This window comes from Diospyros lotus, chromosome 8 (genome assembly GCF_014633365.1).
Source record: "Diospyros lotus cultivar Yz01 chromosome 8, ASM1463336v1, whole genome shotgun sequence".
NCBI classification, from domain to species: domain Eukaryota; kingdom Viridiplantae; phylum Streptophyta; class Magnoliopsida; order Ericales; family Ebenaceae; genus Diospyros; species Diospyros lotus.
In genome coordinates, this window is record NC_068345.1 from 10,507,774 (window position 1) to 10,528,008 (window position 20,235).

At 37.4% G+C, this 20,235-nt stretch overlaps 1 protein-coding gene across 3 annotated transcripts in view; it reads left to right on the top strand.

Annotated features, from left to right (window-relative positions):
* The window catches only part of LOC127807199 (LRR receptor-like serine/threonine-protein kinase EFR), a 70,680-nt gene extending 58,156 nt beyond the window's left edge, over nt 1-12,524 (top strand). The window contains exons 3-6 of one of the 3 annotated variants that reach the window (XM_052344872.1): nt 2,396-2,758; nt 8,733-9,095; nt 9,793-11,787; nt 11,918-12,524. In XM_052344872.1, coding sequence (XP_052200832.1) covers nt 2,396-2,758; nt 8,733-9,095; nt 9,793-11,787; nt 11,918-12,354 — 3,158 coding nt within the window. In that variant the 3' untranslated portion in view covers nt 12,355-12,524. The remainder of the gene's footprint in view (nt 1-2,395; nt 2,759-8,732; nt 9,096-9,792; nt 11,788-11,917) is intronic. The other 2 variants (XM_052344870.1, XM_052344873.1) reach the window with 2 other exon arrangements.
* Nucleotides 12,525-20,235: the final 7,711 nt, after the last annotated feature.

Here is a 20,235-nt window from a genome sequence, read left to right on the forward strand (position 1 = left end):
CAGAAGAAGAAGGGGCATCAGGAGGAGTGGATTCATCATTGGCCTACTTGGTAACCGAGAGGTGAGAGCTTAACATGCTCAAAAGACTCTGATATTGTAGTGGACTCAGGGATTGCATAAATCCTTCTACTTCTTGAGTCTGAGAGTAGCTAGAGATAGATCCTAACACCTAACTCACAACAAGATTTTTAGTATGATTATTAATATCCATTTGTCTAGAATTATTTCCCCTTTGTTTAGGCTTATACCCGAGAGGATATCCATGGAGTTTGTAGCACTTATCTATGGTGTGTCCACTGAACCCGTAATGAGTACAAAAAGACCTCTCCCTCTTCTGATTTTTACCCTGACTAGGCCTATGTGTGTCATTCTTAACCAATAGTGTAACAACATCAGAATTAACAAACGCATTATGTATGTTCCCTTGGTTCTCCTCTTGTGTAATCAGGGTAAAAACCTTATTGATAGGTGGGATAGGATCCATCAATAGTAATTGTCCTCTAACTTGAGAATAGGTATCATTTAAACCCACGAGAAAAGACATGACATACTTAGTGTGATAGTATTTAGCTAGAGACTTCAAACCACCACATGTACATTTTCCACATGAAAAAGTAAGCCTATAGTTGCTAAGTTCATCCCAAATGACATTTAACTTGGTAAAATATGCACTTATCGATAACTGTTCTTGTTGTAAGTTCATCAATTCTCTCCTAAGTTGAAAGATTCGAGGACCATTAGCTTGTTGATATCTTTCTTTTAAGTCATTCCATATGCCATAAGCAGAATTAGAAAAATAACACTTGTTGAGATTTCTTTAGAGACAGAATTCAATATCCATAAAATCACGATATTATTATTCTAGATCCAAGAACTAAGAAGCGGATCATCACCTGATGGCCGAGAAATCAATCCATTTACAAACCCTAGTTTGTTTTTTACCGAGAGTGCAATAAGCATGGCACGGCTCCAAGACGAGTAGTTATCTCCCATCAAAGGTTGCGACACTAACAATAGTCCAGGATTGTCGAAGTGGTGTAATTAATAGGGGCTCGAGACATCGTCAGTGGAAGAGTTGCTCATTGACGGAGAAGATATTTCTGGAAACATAGTCGCCATAGAACAAGGATGGACGATCGAGGTAGGAAAAGGAGATTGCTGGAGAGAGATCAATTTGTAGATCTCCAATCAAAAGAGATCGCGGTCACAGAAAAGAAGAAACTCTGAACAATGGAGATTCACAACATCGAATCTATGATACACGATATCAATCGAAGAGAGGAAGCATACCTAAGGCTCATCGAAGATCAACAAAGAAGAAATCGTGATCGACGGAGACAGAATCATGAGCGTAGGGTTTCGAACATGGTTGTTAAACTCTCGATTTTATGATTTTTTGAACCGAAAACCCTTACGATTTTACGATTTTGAAGTTGAATTGCACTCAATTTTACGATTTTACGATTTTAACAACCTTGGTTTTGAAGTTCTCTAATACTATAACAAAGCAGAGAAGAGGAACGAGAATAATAGCCTCATTGATCTATCTATCATTAAGATCTCAGCCTTTGAATAGTAGCCCTAAAACTAATACATCAATATTACAAAAATACCACTGTCCAACAATAGCAACTTGGAAAAGAAATAACAAAAAACAAAATACAAACTAAAACCGATTAAAATGCTAATATACAAAACTCCAAAGTAAAATACAAACCCAAATACTCTGTTACTTGTATCTTCATAGTTGATTTAATAAGCAATGATTAATTTTGAAACTTTGAAGGTTAAGTTACTCGTGCCATATTTGGTGTGAAAGAAACTGGAGATCATTAGAAACTAATCATAAAGATAACGCAATATGGTTTCGGATAATTTAGAAGTTCTACAGACTGCCTTTTCTGCTGTTGAAGATGGGAAGGATTCATCCCTAGTTGGAGCCACAGCTCAAGCATTAAAGCTGCCTCTTTGCTTCCAGAAGTAAGGCTGAATAAACTTGATCTTCCCATACCTCGTAATGATGGAAACTTGTGTTATGGTTGTCCATTTTACTGGTAATAGTCTCAGATTTATTGAGCTTGTTGCTGGTTAATTCTATAAAGTCGTTGCCCATGGTTTGTTTGGTTATGTTCTTGACAACTTTGTTCATATTGGGATAAAGTGTAAATCATATATGGTACACAATCTGTTGTTTAGTGACAGCTTCCACAATTTTCATTTCTATTTCCTCTCATCCTTTCTTTGTAAAGTTCTACTTTAGTTATATGATATACTGAAGTAGAGAAGTGAGTTGCATATCTCTTCAGCATATTTCCTTTCAGGCTCTACATGTAACTGCATGCATACAAATTGTTTTAAAGACTCTCTTCTACGTTTCTTTTGGCGAACTTTGCAGGTGAAATTCCCTTGGAGATGGGTCAGCTTGTCAATTTGGAGGAACTGAGTGTAGCCAGTGGATCTCTTACAGGGCATATACCATCCGCTATCTTCAACGTCTCTTCTTTGAGAAAAATTAATCTCTCAAAAAATAGATTGTCTGGAAATCTGCCCCTAGGCATTCATTGTGATCTCCCTTCTCTTGAAGAGCTATATCTTTCATGGAATCAGCTTTCTGGCCAATTTCCGCCTGCCTTGTGGGAGTGCACACAACTTCGAATGTTGTCCCTATCAGTCAATAATTTCACAGGCAGCATATCTAATAGAGTTGGGAACCTTACATTACTAAAAGATTTATATCTTGGAAATAACAAGTTGACAGGTACTTCTGAACCTTTAGCTTTTATAAATGTTAACCTAATCAACCTTAGAGTGTGCCCAGATAATGCTGGTTAGCATAGAAAGGGTAACAAACCCTTGCCTCTTCCCTATGCTAAAATGTCATACAAAATGAATGTACATGCATACATGGACACACTGGTATTAGGTTGATCTGCAAACATGAATAGAATTCTTCATTGCTCATGAAAGAAACTTTCTGTTATTCCTGAGTTCAAATTGAATAAGCTAACATAGGAGTGGACACACACAGTGATGCCAGTTTTAGGTTTATTTGCAGACTGGATATAAATCTTTGTTGCTTGTTAAAACAATTCTCTGCTTCTGAGAGCACCTATAAATAAAATTGTGATTTGTGGAATACCCAGGGAGATAGAGATACAGCAGAAAAGAACTTACACAATGAACATTCAAACAAGTAGAGGGGAACTTAAATATCATTTGCAACACATGATTCTCACTAATTCAACAAAGAGGTCAGATAGTGGTTATTTTGCGTATAAGAAGACAGTGTAAGGGACAAGATTCTCTCTCTCTCTCTCTCTCTCTCTCTCTCCATCTATCCATCCATCCATTCGCATGTTAAATTTTCGGAAATGAAAATTTATTAAACGTAGTTTGTTAACTCTTTGTAACTTCTAGTAAATAACTATCATGCATTCTATGCCTTGTTGAAAAATTATTGAACGTAGTTTGTTACCTCTTTGTAACTTCTAGCAAATAACTATCATGTATTTCTATGCCTTGTTGTTTGAGGTGTTTTTGGACTGACAAACACGAAACTTGTTCACTTTTTATTTTTATCTATATATACTTTTTTCCTTGTATCAAGGAACCCCTACTGGTGCACTGCTTCTTCTTCTTTTGTGTTTCTACTAAAAACATGGTGGTGTTCTTATAAATGCTTGAATATTGGAGATGGAACATCCTTCCAACAGTAGCATTCGATTTCAAGCTTCTGTTTTCTTAAACCAGGCTTCTTTTGTTGTCATCTTCAGGAAAAATCAAAAGCATTACATTTGATTTTCATTTTTGTATCACTTTTCCCTTTTGCACCAGTAACTTTTGGATCAAATGCTGGATTTATTTACTGCTCTAGACTCTAATCTTTAGTAATTATCGAAAGATTCTTCATAATTATCAACCAAGAGTGCATGCTTTATGGAGTGACCAAGTGACGGACAGTTTATGAGGGACACCATTGTTCTTGTCGTAGCAAAAACAAAGTGTCGTGTTCGCTGAAATTCGCAACAATAGCAAATCTTCCCAATGATGATGGTGAATTGGTTTGATAGCAAACACCAAGAATAGCTTGTAGGCACATAATCATTGTTGTGTCAGGCATTTTTCATTAATTTTGAAAATGTTCTGTTTCCCAGCCAAAAAGAAGTTCTTGTACACAAAAAAAAAGAAAAAGAAAAAAAGTTCTAACAGTTCTCAACCAAGAATATGCACTGCTTGTTGTTAGTGCAATGTTAGCCATAAGTGATTAAAAGATAGGGTTCTCCTTGTTTCTAATTTTAACCACAATAGTCAGATATCTGCTTGAACTCTTTCAGCATCTTAAAGTTGTTGCTTGTTTGCAAATATAACGTAAAGATAGTATATCTGCTGAATCTGTAAAAATTTAAAAGTTCTTGTCAAAACTAAATTCCATGCTCAAACACCTCATCTCCACCTACGTAGCATCACCGCTCAACAACTAGTCCAAATCAGTTGTCTCTGTTTGTTGTTTCAGGTACTAGTTTCAAAGTTGACAAGATGGTTCTAGAACTATATTTTCCCAGGATTAAGAAAGTCGTGAAACTAAAAAGCTAGTTTCTTTCAAACTTTTTTATGGCTACTTTATAATGTTTTGGTGCTAATGGCATCACTTTGTTTGGATATCTTCTAATCTAAGATGCCTTAGCCTATGTAAACCAAAATCCCAGAAGGATTCCTAGGCAAAGAACTAGTTCAGAGGTAAGAACGATTACTTGACCAAATACCCAAGTTTGCACTGTTTGCTGAAAATGCAAAGCTAGTTTACATGTGATCCAAAAGAAAGGCTGCCTTGCCTGTTTCTGAACTCAAACCTATAACAAGCAGATCTCTCCTTGATCATCTCTGACATGTAAAAATGCCTTTCTAGACTAATTTCCATGCTCAAACACCCTCTGCTTTAGTACCAATTTCAGATTTGAGTCCATGTTTCTAGAACCATGTAGGTCTTACAACTGAATCCTTTCTAACCAAATCAAATGAAGTTAGAAGTTAGTTATTTGAATGCTGCTATACATATACTCTGAGTAACATATACTTCTCTCATATTAGTTTCTTATTGATACCAATTTCTTCCAAAATTCTTTTACTTCTCATTCCTTACCTCCCTCTACAAATCAAATTCCTAGACGGAATCCTTAAGGGGTAAGATCAAATTCAGAGGTAACAAGACCAATTGGTCTAATTTCAATGTTCTGTGGCCTCCAGGCTTGGGTATGAAGGCATGGTCAGACTAAACAATGCATCTGGTTAATAAATTAGAGAAACTGGTGAAACATTCATCAAAGGAACCTCCAAAATGGGCTCAATCAAGAGAATACAACCATTCAAAGTAATTTACCAGAAAGTAATATTAGGAGTATGGACCTCCCAAATCTTCACATTGGTATGATATTGTTCACTTTGGGCCTAAGCCCTCATGGATTTGCTTTTGGATTTTACCCAAATGGCCTCATACTAATGAAGATATTGTCCACACTTATATGCCCTTGGTCCTCCCCATGTCTAGCCAATGTGGGACTTTAGTTTGCACAACTAACAAGTAAAACATAGTAAGCGGAAAGCCACTGACTTCATGGAAGTTTCAATCACAATTACCTTAGAATTTCTTTTAGTAGAGAAAACAGCAAGATAAACCCTTTCCTCTTGTACCTTCATCGTTGATTTTCAAGAGCTTCTGTGAGCAAGCTGGAATTTTGCAACAGTTCACTGTTCCTAGGTCTCCTCAACAAAATGGGGTCAGTGAGAGGAAAAATAGGACAGTAATGGAAATGGCAAGGTGTTTAATGTTTGAGAAGCATCTACCAAAAAGGTTTTGGGCTAAAGCTGCCAATACAGCAGTCTACTTGCTTAATTTATTGCCAACAAGGGTTCTGGCAGAAAAGACACCATCCGAAGTCTGGTTTGGCTTCAAACCTTCAGTTCATCATTTGAGGGTGTTTGGTTGTATTTGTTACACCCATGTGCATGAGCAGCTGAGGGATAAGTTGGACTATAGGGCTGAGAAATGTATATTTCTTGGTTATGCCTCCAATGTTAAGGGGTATAGGATTTATAACCCTACTGCAAATAGGTTTTTTGTCTGTAGGGATTTGACATTTGATGAAGGAGCAGAATGGGAATGGAGGAATGATCCTGTTGTTCAGGAGGAGAACTTTCCTAATCTATCTGAGTTGCCTGCATCAGAAGTTGCTGAATTTGATGTTGCTCCTGTTAGAGGCACTAGATCCTTGCAAGATGTGTATCAAAGGTGCAGCCTCTCTATCAAAGATCCAACAACCTATGAAGAAGCAGCTGCTGAGTTAGCATGGATTGAAGCAATGAAGGAAGAGCTAAGGATGATCTATAAAAACAGTACCTGGGAACTCGTAGAAAGGCCAACAGATAAACAAGTAATTGGAGTTAAGTGGGTTTATAGAACCAAAATAAATCCTGATGGTTCTGTGAACAAACTTAAAGCTAGATTGGTGGTTAAAGGCTACTCTCAGCAGCCAGGAGTAGACTTTAATGAGACTTTTGCTCCTGTGGCAAGATATGACACTATCAGGATGTTAATAGCACTAGCAGCAGCACTTGGTTGGCAAATATGGCATTTGGATGTAAAGTCAGCGTTCCTCAATGGTGTTCTGGAAGAATGCATTTATGTAGATCAACCAGAAGGTTTTAGTATTCCAGGAGAAGAGGATAAAGTTTATAGATTGCATAAAGCACTCTACGGATTGAAGTAAGCACCACGTGCTTGGTACAGCAAAATAGATACTTTTCTAATGCAACAAGGATTCAAAAGGAGTGAAAATGAAGCCACACTATATGTCAAAATAGTTGATGGCAAGGTTCAACTAATTCTGTCTTTGTATGTAGATGACTTGTTGATTACAGGAGGAGATGTATGGGCTGCAAAAGAGTTCAAGCTGATGATGGCCAAGGAATTTGAAATGTCAGATTTGGGACTGATGAAATATTTCCTAGGCCTGGAAGTATATCAAGAATCAAAAGGCATCTTCTTAACACAAAAGAAGTATTCCATGGACCTATTGAAGAAGTTCAAGGTGAGTGAAGCAAAGCAAGTACCTACACCCTTAGTAGTTAATGCTAAACTATCTAAGGAGGATGAAAGTGAGGTTGTTGATGCCAAAGTTTTTAGGAGCATTGTTGGTTCTTTATTGTACTTAACAGCCTCAAGGCCAGAAATAATGTTTGCAGCTAGTTTGCTCTCGAGATTTATGCATGCTCCAAGGAAAACTCATCTTGCAGCAGCAAAAAGGGTCCTAAGGTACATTAAAGGCACTGCTAGCCTTGGTATTACATACACAAGGCTTGAAAACCCAGAGTTGGAAGGCTTCTGTGACAGTGACTGGGCTGGTAGTGTGGATGATTTCAAAAGCACCTCAGGATATGTTTTTTCTTTTGGAAATGGAGTGTTTTCTTGGAACTCAAAAAAACAAGATGTTGTAGCTCAATCTACAGCTGAAGCAGAATATATCTCAGCTGCATCAGCTAGCAATCATGCTTTATGGCTAAGGAAGATGCTTGCAGACCTTGGAATGGTTCAAAATTCTCCTACTAGGATGCATGTGGATAACAAGTCAGCTATTGCTATCACAATGAATCCAGTTCAGCATGGAAGAACCAAACACATTTCTGTCAAGTTTCATGCCATTCGAGAGGCAGTCAAGGCAGAGGAGATTGAAATGATATATTGTCCAGCAGAAGAGCAACTAGCTGATATTCTCACAAAGGCACTCTCACGTGATCAATTTGAAGATATGAGGAAGAAGCTGGGAGTGACCAACAACTACCTTAAGGAGGAGTGTTAGATTATTAAGGCTAGTTGTTAAGAAAGTTTGTTTTTATCTCTTGTTGAATAAGTCTAGCTATGGTTGTTACATAGTTAGAGATATATTAGGGATCAGATTGGTTGCTTTTTATCTTCCTATTTGTCTGCTGATTAGGAGGAAGTAGTTGTTATTTTTTTTACTATTTAAATCATTGTAGAACTTGAACTTCCGATTTAAGAAAGATTCTACATTCAAGTTGTTTTTCTTTCAGATTTAATAGGCAATGATTAATTTTGAAACTTTGACGGTTAAGTTACTCGTGCCATATTTGGTGTGAAAGAAACTGGAGATCATTAGAAAATAATCATAAAGATAACGCAATATGGTTTCGGATAATTTAGAAGTTCTACAGACTGCCTTTTCTGCTGTTGAAGATGGGAAGGATTCATCCCTAGTTGGAGCCACAGCTCAAGCATTAAAGCTGCCTCTTTGCTTCCAGAAGCAAGGCTGAATAAACTTGATCTTCTCATACCTCGTAAATCGTAATGATGGAAACTTGTGTCATGATTGTCCATTTTATTGGTAGTAGTCTCAGATTTATTGAGCTTGTTGCTGGTTAATTCTATAAAGTCGTTGCCCATAGTTTGTTTGTTTATGTTCTTGACAACTTTGTTCATATTGGGATAGAGTGTAAATCATATATGGTACACAATCTGTTGTCTAATGACAGCTTCCCCAATTTTCATTTCTATTTCCTCTCATCTTGTCTTTGTAAAGTTCTACTTATATGATATAGTGAAGTAGAGAAGTGATTTGCATATCTCTTCAGCATATTTCCTTTCAGGCTCTACATGTAACTGCTTGCATACAAATTGCTTTAAAGACTTTCTTCTACGTTTCTTTTGGCGAACTTGGCAGGTGAAATTCCCTTGGAGATGGGTCAGCTTGTCAATTTGGAGGAACTGAGTGTAGCCAGTGGATCTCTTACAGGGCATATACCATCCGCTATCTTCAACATCTCTTCTTTGAGAAAAATTGATCTCTCAAAAAATAGCTTGTCTGGAAATCTGCCCCTAGGCATTCACTGTGATCTCCCTTCTCTTGAAGTGCTATATCTTCCATGGAATCAGCTTTCTGGCCAATTTCCGCCTGCTTTGTGGGAGTGCACACAACTTCGAATGTTGTCCCTGTCAGTCAATAATTTCACAGGCAGCATATCTAGGAGAGTTGGGAACCTTACTTTACTAAAAGAGTTACACCTTGGCTCTAACAAGTTGACAGGTACTTCTGAACCTTTAGCTTTTATAAATGTTAACCTAATCAACCTTATACCAGAGCCTTCTTGGAGATAAGACGACTTGGGGCAGGATATAGAGTGTCCTCAGATAATGCTGGTTAACATAGAAAGGGTAACAAACCCTAGCCTCTTCCCCATGCTAAAATGTCATACAAAATGAATGTACATGCATACACGGACACACTGGTATTAGGTTGATCTGCAAAATGAATAGAATTCTTCATTGCTCATGAAAGAAACTTTTTGTTATTCGTGAGTTCAAATTGAATAAGCTAACGTAGGAGTGGACGCACACAGAGATGCCAGTTTTAGGTTTATTTGCGGACTGGATATAAATCTTTGTTGCTTGTCAAAACAATTCTCTGTTTCTGAGAGCTCCTATAAATAAAATTGTGATTTGTGGAATACCCAGGGAGATAGAGATACAGCAGAAAACAATGAACATTCAAACATGTAGAGGGGAATTTAAATATCATTAGCAACACATGATTCTCACTAATTCGACAAAGAGGTTGGATAGTGGTTATTTTGCAGATAAGAAGACACTGCTATTTTTTTCATCACTGCCATCTTTCATCCATCTGTTCGACTAGAAACTGGTTTCTCCATAAGACTTTCAACTCCGCTCTTTTCTTTTATTAGAGTCAGACTGATCAAGCAAGCTAGTAATATTCTTGGCAGGTGCATTACCAGAAGAAATTGGAAATATTAATCTTGAGATATTAAGTATTCTAGACACAAGCTTAACTGGCTCAATTCCTTTCCAAATCTTCAATGCGTCAGCAACAAAAATCATTGACCTGTCTGACAATCAGCTCTCAGGTTACCTTCCATCTAGCCTTGGTCTCTGGCTTCCCAATCTTGAAAAACTTTACCTAAGCCAAAATAAGCTCAGTGGGATTATCCCAAGCTCTATCGGCAATGCCTCCAAGCTTACCATCCTAGCCTTGACTACCAACTCATTCACAGGCTCTATACCAAGTACAGTTGGTAATCTAAGACTTCTGCAGCGGCTCTTTGTTTCTGAAAATAATCTGACAAGAGAATCTTCTACTCCGGAATTAAGGTTTTTTACTTCTTTAGAAAATTGTAGAAACTTGGAAGTGCTGGCAATATCACTAAATCAATTCAATGGCATCTTCCCTGCTTCATTTGGCAATCTCTCTACATCATTTCGCTTTCTAGAAGCTTTTGGTTGTAAAATTAAGGGGAACATTCCCAGTGGCATTGGTAACTTGAGCAGCTTGGAGGGCATAAGCTTAGATAACAATGAGTTGACAGGCATTATCCCGAGAACAATTGGAAGGTTGCAATACCTTGAACGCTTGTATCTTGAACACAATAAACTGGAAGGATTCATACCCAATGATCTTTGTTTGTTGAATAATTTGGGACACTTGTATCTAAGCGGTAATAACCTCTATGGACAGATACCCTCCTGCTTGGGTGAACTCAACTCCTTGAGATCGCTTTATTTAGATTCGAACAATCTAACTTCTGCAATGCCTTCAACCTTGTGGAGCCTGAAAGATCTTATCGGTTTAAATCTATCCACAAATTCTCTTAGTGGATATATATCAGCTGATGTTGAACATATGAAGGTAATAACACAATTAGACTTGTCTTGGAATCAGTTATCAGGCAACATTCCAAATACCATTGGGGGAGCCCAGACATTACAAAATCTCTCCTTGGCACATAATAACCTACAAGGACCTATTCCTGAATCACTGGGTAGATTAATCAACTTGGAATATTTGGATCTCTCCAACAACAATCTATCAGGAAGCATTCCTACCTCATTGGAGGCACTCAGGTATCTCCAGTATTTAAACGTGTCCTTCAATAGATTGCAAGGAAATATTCCTACTGGAGGACTTTTTGCAAACTTCACAGCTCAATCGTATATGAACAACTATGGACTATGCGGTGCACCTAGATTGCAAGTCCCACCATGCAAAACTAGAAGCCTTCAGCAACCAACAGTTGTGAAAGTACTGAAATATGTTTTACCTGTAGTTGCGTCTTTAGTACTTGTGGTTGTGGTGCTCATGCTTGTTTCACTAAGAAAACGCAAAGTCAAAACACAATCACGAAGTAGAGAAGATTCATGCTATGCTGGATGGCGAGCGGTCTCATATTTAGAACTCTTCCGGGCAACAAATGGATTCAGTGAAAGCAACCTGCTTGGCATGGGAGGTTTTGGCCGTGTATATAAAGGAACACTATCAGATGGGATGAATGTTGCAATCAAGGTTTTCAATCTGCAGATAGAAGGAGCATTTAAGAGTTTCGATGCTGAATGTGAAGTAATGTGCAACATCCGCCATAGAAATCTCCTCAAGATCATTACCAGCTGCAGTAATGTGGATTTCAAAGCCTTGGTCTTGGAGTACATGCCCAATGGGAGTCTTGAAAAGTGGATGTATTCTGACACTTGTTTTTTGGATCTCCAGCAGAGATTAAACATAGTGATAGATGTTGCATCAGCACTCGAATATCTTCATCATGGCTATTCAACGCATATTATTCATTGTGATTTGAAGCCGAGCAACATCCTGGTAGACGAAGATATGGTTGCACATGTGGGTGACTTTGGTACAGGCAAACTTCTGGGCAAAGGAGAATACATGGCACAAACCAAGACCTTGGCCACCGTTGGATACATGGCACCAGGTAATATGCTTCCCAATATTTCGTGTTTTCTTGTCTTGTTTGTTGTTAATTTTTCTGTTTCCATTTCCATCCTTACCTGGTTTCGATGAATGGGTGCTACAAGGACAAGGTTGCATTTTTATGTGTGTAGAGTATGGAACGGAAGGAGTAGTATCCACAAGCGGTGATGTCTACAGCTATGGGGTATTGTTGATGGAAGTATTCACAAGGAAGAAGCCCACAGATGAAATGTTTGCTGGAGAAATGAGCCTCAAGTGTTGGGTGAATCAGTCACTGAATGGGGGCTCAGTGCTTGAAGCCATGGATGCCAGTTTGATTGAACAAGAAGATCCACATTTGTCTGCAAAGGAGCTTTGTGTGTCATCTGTCTTGCAATTGGCCATGGATTGTGTGAAGGATCTGCCCAAGGAGAGAATCAACATGAAGGATGCTGCGACTACACTACACAAAATCAGAATTGCCTTCCTGTCAAATGTTGAAGAGGGTGGCGCTTCTCCTAAGGAGTGGGACTGGTCTGAGACTTCAGGCATTGGGCCTAAGGAACATGTCAGCCTTCTTTCTATCTAATTTAACCTTGTAAGAGACATTTATGTAACATAGGAACCAGGACGGAGTTGGGGGAGGCGGGAGGCTGAAATTTTAAAAATTTAATGTAATAAAATTTGTATGTAATCAGAAAGTTGTACACTAATGATTGGTGTAAATTCCCTAGATTGATTTTACTCACTAAGAATTAAAGTATTTTTAGTAGTTTGATGATCTCTCTTTCTAAAAAAAAGATAGCAATGTTTTTCCTTTCTTCGTATAAAGTTATTATTCAGTTCTAAAATTTTAGATACACAAATAAAAAAAATAGCATAATTCAATAATCGAACAATTGAAATATTTAATTTAAGATCAAGACAAGTGTTTTTTAATATAAATTAAGGTTAATTTCTAAAAACCATTCTTACATAACTTTATTCCTAAATTATATATTGAAATCCTCAAACGCACAAACACATTGTAATTCGAAACAAGAAGCAAGCATCCTCTGTTAAATAGAAAGACTATTTTCAATAATAATAATAATAGAGGGATCATAAATATTGAAATATATACACAAAATCAATTGATAATTTAGGATAAATAAGAAAAATAGAAAGCCACCATTTATCAATAATTCATTCATACAAAAAATAAAAAAAATAATTATAAAAAAACGTGAAACATACCTCTTAGATCACACAAGGGGGGGATGATGAGAAAAATGACACCGCTAAAGAAAAGGCAAGCAAAGTAGTTGTCAAGTAGGTTAGACCAAGAAGGAATAAATACAGATAGATGCCAGTAATAGTGACTAGGAAATTAAAGAGGAGAAAGATGAATGCGTCGCAACAGCAAATTTGGTTCAATTTCTATATAATATATTAAGATTTTTCTTTGCGACTCCCAGTTTCTGCCTTAGAAATTCAGATCTACCTTCCCTAAAGCCTTGGTTATTATGTTAGCCAACTACTCATCAGAACTGCAATGCACCAGATGCACTTCTCATTCTTTTTCAGCCTGCCTTACAACATAAAATTGATGTTTATGTGCTTATAGTCCGTCCATGATACACCAGATTTTTTGCGATAGTAATAATAGATTGATTATCCACCATGATGCCCGTAGCTTCTTTCTGAATCAAGAGAAAGTCTACTAAAACCTTCCTTAACTATCTAACTTGATTAATTTACGGCAGCAACAGTAGCTATATACTCTACTTCTACAGTTGATTGAGCTACTACATATTGCTTCCTTGAAGCCCATGAAAAAAATACATGAGCCAATAGAAAACACATAACTCGTGGTGCTTTCTATATCATTAGGGCATCCAGCCTAGTCACTGTTAGAAAAACCTATCAGCTTCCCATTTTGAACAGGTTTACATTAGATGCCAAAATCAACTAGCCCTTAATATATCTTAATACCCTTTTAGCTACCACTAAGTGATTTTGTCTTGGTGCATGTACCTAGACAAGACACTAGTAGCAAACATGACATCTGGTCTAGAAGCTAATAAATATAATAAGCTTCCAACTAGGCTTTTGTAGTGATTAGCATCAACTTCTTCATCTTCTTCAAATTTTGACAATTTTGAATTTTGAACCAAGGGAGTGGAGACTACCTTGCAATTTCCATTTTGAATTTTAAGAGTTCAAGGGCATGCTTTTTTTGTGAAATGAATTAAAGCAGGTTGGCTAAAATGGAGAAATGCATCGGGGGTGTTATGTGATGGTAAAATCCCATTAAAACTAAAAGAAAAATTCTATAGGACAGCTATAAAATCAGTCTTGCTGTATGGGTCAGAATGTTAGGCAATCAAATACCAGCATGAGCAAAAGACGAGTGTAGCGGAGATGAGGATGTTAAGATGGATGTGCGATCATACAAAAAAAGATAAAATTAGAAATGAAGTTATTCGTAATAAGGTAGGAGTAGTGCCAATCGAGGAGAAGATGAGAGAGACTAGACTAAAATGGTTTGGTCATGTGAGAATGAGACCAAGAGACGCTCATATGAGAAGAGTTGATGAAATGGAACAATTAGTCAAAAAAAGAGGTAGAGGTAAACCCAAGAAGACTTTGGGAGAGACATTAAAGTTTGATATGGAGTGTATGGATCTAAATGAAAATATGACAAAAGACAGAAATACATAGAAATCTAGAATTCATGTAGTCAATCCCACATAGTAGGATAAAGGCTAGATATGTTGTTGTTGTTGTTGAAGATACACGAACCAAATTGGAAAATCTCCATTCCAAGGAAGTAGGTCCTGTGGCCCAAGTCAAACATTTCAAACACAACTTGCATTTCACTCTTGAATTTTGAAATCAATTGTGAATCATTTCCAATTACCAACAAATCATCAACATATATGGAGACAATTATAATTCCTTTATTATCTGCAAATTTGACATATAAAGTGGCTCTAGTTTCACTCTTCACAAAACCACATTTAATCAAATGAGAATCCACCTTACTATACTAGGCTCTGGGGGCTTGCTTCATGCCATAAACAGCTTTATGCAACCTATATACTGTTGTAAGTTGAAAACGGAACAACCGTAGTTTTAAAATTGTAGATCAAATGTTTGAAAATTCCAGCATATTTAATTCATTCAAACTGCAGAATTTATATAAGTAGAAAATAACAAACTTTCCTATCTAGCAGCCACGATCACAGAGTGGATGAAACAAATTGAGAAAGAACTGCCACTAATAGCCACTATCGTCCACTAAGCTTAGATAATTAAGCAACTAACTTTGACAAAGTCAAATGAGAAAATGACGAAAATAACAAATGAAAAAACAATAAGTTGGAACTGAAATGCCAACTGTTTAACACTCATCCTTGTCATTTTGGTGACAGACAGCAATTCTTTGTCTCAGGATTTCAAATCTTTCCTTTGGCAGTGACTTAGTGAAAATATTAGCAAGCTAGTTCTCGGATGAACAATGAACAAGTAACACTTCATTAGATTGTTGAACTTCTCTAATAAAATGAAACTTGATCTTGATGTGATTCGTTCGACCATGAAACACTGGATTTTTTGAGATTGAAACTGCAAAAATATTGTCACACATGATTTTGGTAGCTTCTGTTTATTCATACCCCAAATCCTTCAGCATGTTTCTTAGCCAGACAGCTTGGTTTATGGCATAAGTAGCTGTAATATACTCTACTTCTACTGTTGATTGAGTTGTAGTTTCTTGTTTCTTTGAGCTCTAACTGAAACAACCTGCACCAAAGGAGAATAAATATCCAGAAGTGCTTCTGGAATCATCAATGTAGCCACCCCAATCGCTGTCAGAGTGCCTAACCAGCTTCAAAGTCTCTTTTATAGGCATTGGAAAGAAAATCCCAAGTGTGCTGGTTCCTTTAATATACCTTAACACTCTTTTAGCAGCTGTGAGGTGTAACACCCCAATTCCCAGAATGGGCGTTATGTAACGTAAGATTCCGGGGATATATATTTTTTTTCCAACAAACAACAGAAACTCAACATAAACCGTTCCCCGAAGATCCCGTTACACCTTTTCAGTATATCAACTATGAACCATCAATAACTAAGACAGGTTCACCAACACAAATGCGGAAGCTAGATCGAAAACTTAACAGGTCATAACTGAAACCACTTTATTTATAATATAAAGCTAAGCCAACGTTTACATGATGTTTTCAAAATAAACAACATAACTGAAAATGACATAAAGTAAACTATCCATTAATCGCCGTCATTCCTCAGCAATCCCCTTTCCTTTTGCACCGCTGCCTTCACCTGGAACGTTTGAATATTCCAGGGACATAGTCCAAATTAGATGATGAATCATCTAAGTGAGAGTTCAAAATCACATTTTTCATGAATGAATGCAAGACATGAAATAAACCAATACACCCGGTAAGCCCTAACCCAAGAGAATCCCACGTGCTTAACCCTACCACGGGAAAAGAGCAATTTCTCTAAAAGCTATGCCACCATACCGACTTGACGACACGACGCGATTCTAGCTTAAATGGGGCTGTCAACGCATCTCACCAGAATACGTTCCCACCTTAAGCATCCAGAAACCACCATACAATCCCAATTTCAAAATTTCACATGGACCACTTAGTCATCCTAGTGCAACTTCCCTGGCCAAACAGCCTGGCACGAAAATCAAGGCGGCTATCCTAACATGCTCACCAGCATCAGATACCCCTATTATTCTGTCACGCCCTTGGAGAATTACGGCTACACTATCCAGACAACATCCTAGGCTGACATCCCACATGAACAACACTGTATGGACTACTTAGTCGTCCTAGTGCAGCTTCCCTGACCAAACGGTCTGGCACGGAAACTAAGGCGGCTATCCTGACATGCACACCAGCATCAGATACCCCTATTATTCCATCACGCCCTTGGAGAATTATGGCTACACTATCCAGACAACATCCGAGGCTAACATTCCATACGTACACACAAAACTCAAGACAATGCCACATTTCACAATTAAATGCATCATATAAACAACATTTATAAAATGCAATGCACAAGTTCAAAACGTTTAGGGACGAACCTCCCTCATAAAATCAACCGTCACCGATTACCGTTTTAATGCACAAAACCAATTTGCATGAAATCACACGCATGTTCAGATAGAACAAGTATAATAAATCAAGTTTTGGGGGCGAACACTCACAACTTAAAACCAAGTTTTTCGGTAGAACACTCTCCTTGAACGAAACTCAAAACACTTCGAATCTTGTGCCCAATCTCAATTTTCGTGCAACTCCTCGAGTCTTTTAACCAAACCACCTCCTTACACGTCCTCACGTGATGCCCAAGTGCTCTGCGCGTGTGATGCTTCGCGTATGCTTAAAAAGCCTTCTATCCACTAAACTCGAAGCACTCTTGTCTAGCACGAACTTCTTACAATTTCGAATGAGAAACCTTTGATTATGAACCCCTATTTATAGGTTTTGGAAACTTAGCCACCAAGAAACATATATTCTGCAATCATTTCAAATCTTCCAAAATCTTTTCCAATCATTCCAAATCCTCTAAGATTTTCTGCAATCATTGTAAATCATTCCAAATCTTCTAATATCTTTTGCAATCATTCCAAAATCTTCTAATATATTATATAATCATTACCAAATCTTCTAAGATATTCTGCAATCATTACCAAATCTTCCAAGATATTATATAATTATTACCAAATCTTCTAAGATATTGTGCAATCATTACCAAATCTTCTAAGATACTCTGCAATCATTGTTATCCGAATCAAATCTTATCCAAATCAATTCATATCAAATTAAATCTTGTCTAAATCTTATCCTTAAAGTCATCATAAGCCTTCATCTTATCTTTAATGTCATCATGAGGTTTTATCTTTATCTCTAAAGTCATTTATGAGGCTTTTCCTAAATCTCTCAAATGCCCCTAATAAAAAGGTTTCAATAATTACACTTTGGCCCGAACTTTTGGATAATTGCACTTAGACCCTTTTCAACATGGTCCCGGACTAATTTTTAATTGCATTTTAGTCCCTAAAAAATGGACTAATTACGCTAACGCCCCTAATTTTTAGGTAAATTACACTTTTACCCGAACCTCACAAATTACGATTTTGCCCCTGGCTCAAAAACTGAACTTCTCTTTAAAGACCTTTATAACCCTTTGAAATATCCTAAAACATTCCCTTAAAAATTTCGAAAAAACATCGTTTTGACCTCCCTCAATTTCGAAAAACTGCACTTAGGCCCGAATCTTTGTTTTGGCTACAAACCCTTTTGTTTCTTCCAAAAACTACCGAAGGGTTACTCTACATACCAAATATGAACTTCCTCGGGGTTCCATTGACTTCCCGATTGCCCCTACATTAATTCGGTATTTCAGCCTAAATCACAGCTGCCTTTTTAGCTGTACTGGGAACCGTTCCCGATCCAATTTCTTTCGGTGCCATAAATCATACCTCGTATTACTTGTCGATACTATACCATTTTCCTTGGCTATCTAGGGTTCAAGATACTCCCTCTAACTAATTCGATCGTCCAAAGTTGCGTTAGTGTACCCTACATAGTCTCATTTTTTCGCAAATTTCATTTATGCCCTTCATCAAATATTATTTATACCCTTAATAATTTCTCGAGTATTACATGAGGTGTGTTTCTCTAGGCGAATAAATGAACCTAGAGAGCAAACTCACAGTAAATAGAATGTCAAGCCTGATTGTAGTGAGGTACAGAAGGCTGCTAATTAAGCTTATATACATGTTGTCATCCACTTTTTCATAGTCCTCATCCTTGCCAAGCTTTAATCCAATAGAAATTGGAGTGCTCACAGGTTTGCAGTCTTGCATTTTGAACCTGTTTAGGATGTTAGAAACATACTTCTACTGGCATATAAAAATCCCATCACTAGAATGCATCACTTCCATGCCAAGGAAGTACTTCACGACTCCAAGATCAGTCATTTCAAAGACTATCTTCAGTTCATTCTTAAACTTTTGGATTAATTTAATTTTACTTCCTATTACAAGCATGTCATCAACATAAATTGAAACAACTAGGGACTCAGTGACTCTCACATACAATGTAGCTTCTTTTTTACTTCTGTTGAAGCCAAGTTGAATGAGATGACTGTCCATTCTTTCATACCAGGCCCTTGAGGCTTGTTTTAGGCCGTACAAGGCCTTCTTTAGAAGATAAACTTGATCCTCTTTACCAGGAACTGCAAATCCATCTGGTTGCTCTACATAAATTTCTTCAGGAAGGAAATCATTCAAGAAAGCAGATTTGACATCAAGCTGATGAATCTGCTAGGATTTGTGAGCTATAAATGCAAGAAGTTTGATTGTGTCATACCTTGTTACTGGAGCAAAATTTTCTTAGTAGTCCACACCATACTGTTGAGCATCGCCCCTTACCACAAGTCTTGCTTTGTGTTTGCAAATTGAGCCATCAAGGTTAAGTTTACTCTTGAAAACCCACTTGACTCCTATTACTTTTTGATTTGTAGGTCTATCAACGAGCTTCCAGGTTCCATTCTTGTTGATCATATCCAGTTCAGCTTGCATAGCTTTCCTCCATTCTTGAGAGTCTTGTGCTTCAGCATAGCTTATTGGTTCAATGATGACCAAGTTACACCTCTGATAGATGTCCTCCAAAGTCCTGGTGCCCTTCACTGGTAAGTCATCTACCAGTTCATCAGCTGCAAGTTGAGGTTGCTCATCAAAGTGGAAGTTGAAAAAGAAATCAGATTGTGCATTCTCCTGATTTTTCCAATCCCAGATTGCTACTTCATCAACCTTCACATTCCTGCATAAGATAATTTTTTCTGTCTACAATCAGAAAATTCTGTAGCCTTTAGTTAATGACCCATAGCCCATGAAAATGCCTTTCTGAGCTTTGTTGTCCAGCTTGCTTTTCTTTGGCTCTAGTACTTGATAGTAACAAATGCTTCCAAAGATTCTGAGATGTTGCATAGATGATTTGTTGCCACACCATGCTTCATATGGTGTCTTGTTCTGCAGTACTTTTGTGGGTAGTCTGTCCAGCAAATAGACAAAGGTATTGATTGCCTCTGCCCAGAATTCATTCGCCATCTCCATTACAGTCTTGTTCTTTCTCTTAAAAACTCCATTCTGTTGTGGTGTGTATGGTGTTGTATGTTGATGTTCAATGCCTGCACTGTTACAGAACTCAACAAACTGACTAGAGGTATATTCAGCACTATTGTCAGACCTCAATGCTTTGATTTTGAGACTACATTGATTTTCTACAAAAGCTTTAAATTGTTTAAAAATAGTAAAGACTTCACTCTTGAGTTTGACAAAGTAAACCCACACATCCTGGTGTAGTCATCAATAAAGAGAACGAAATATTTGTTACCACTTAAAGAGGTTGTTTTCATAGGACCACACACGTCAGTGTGT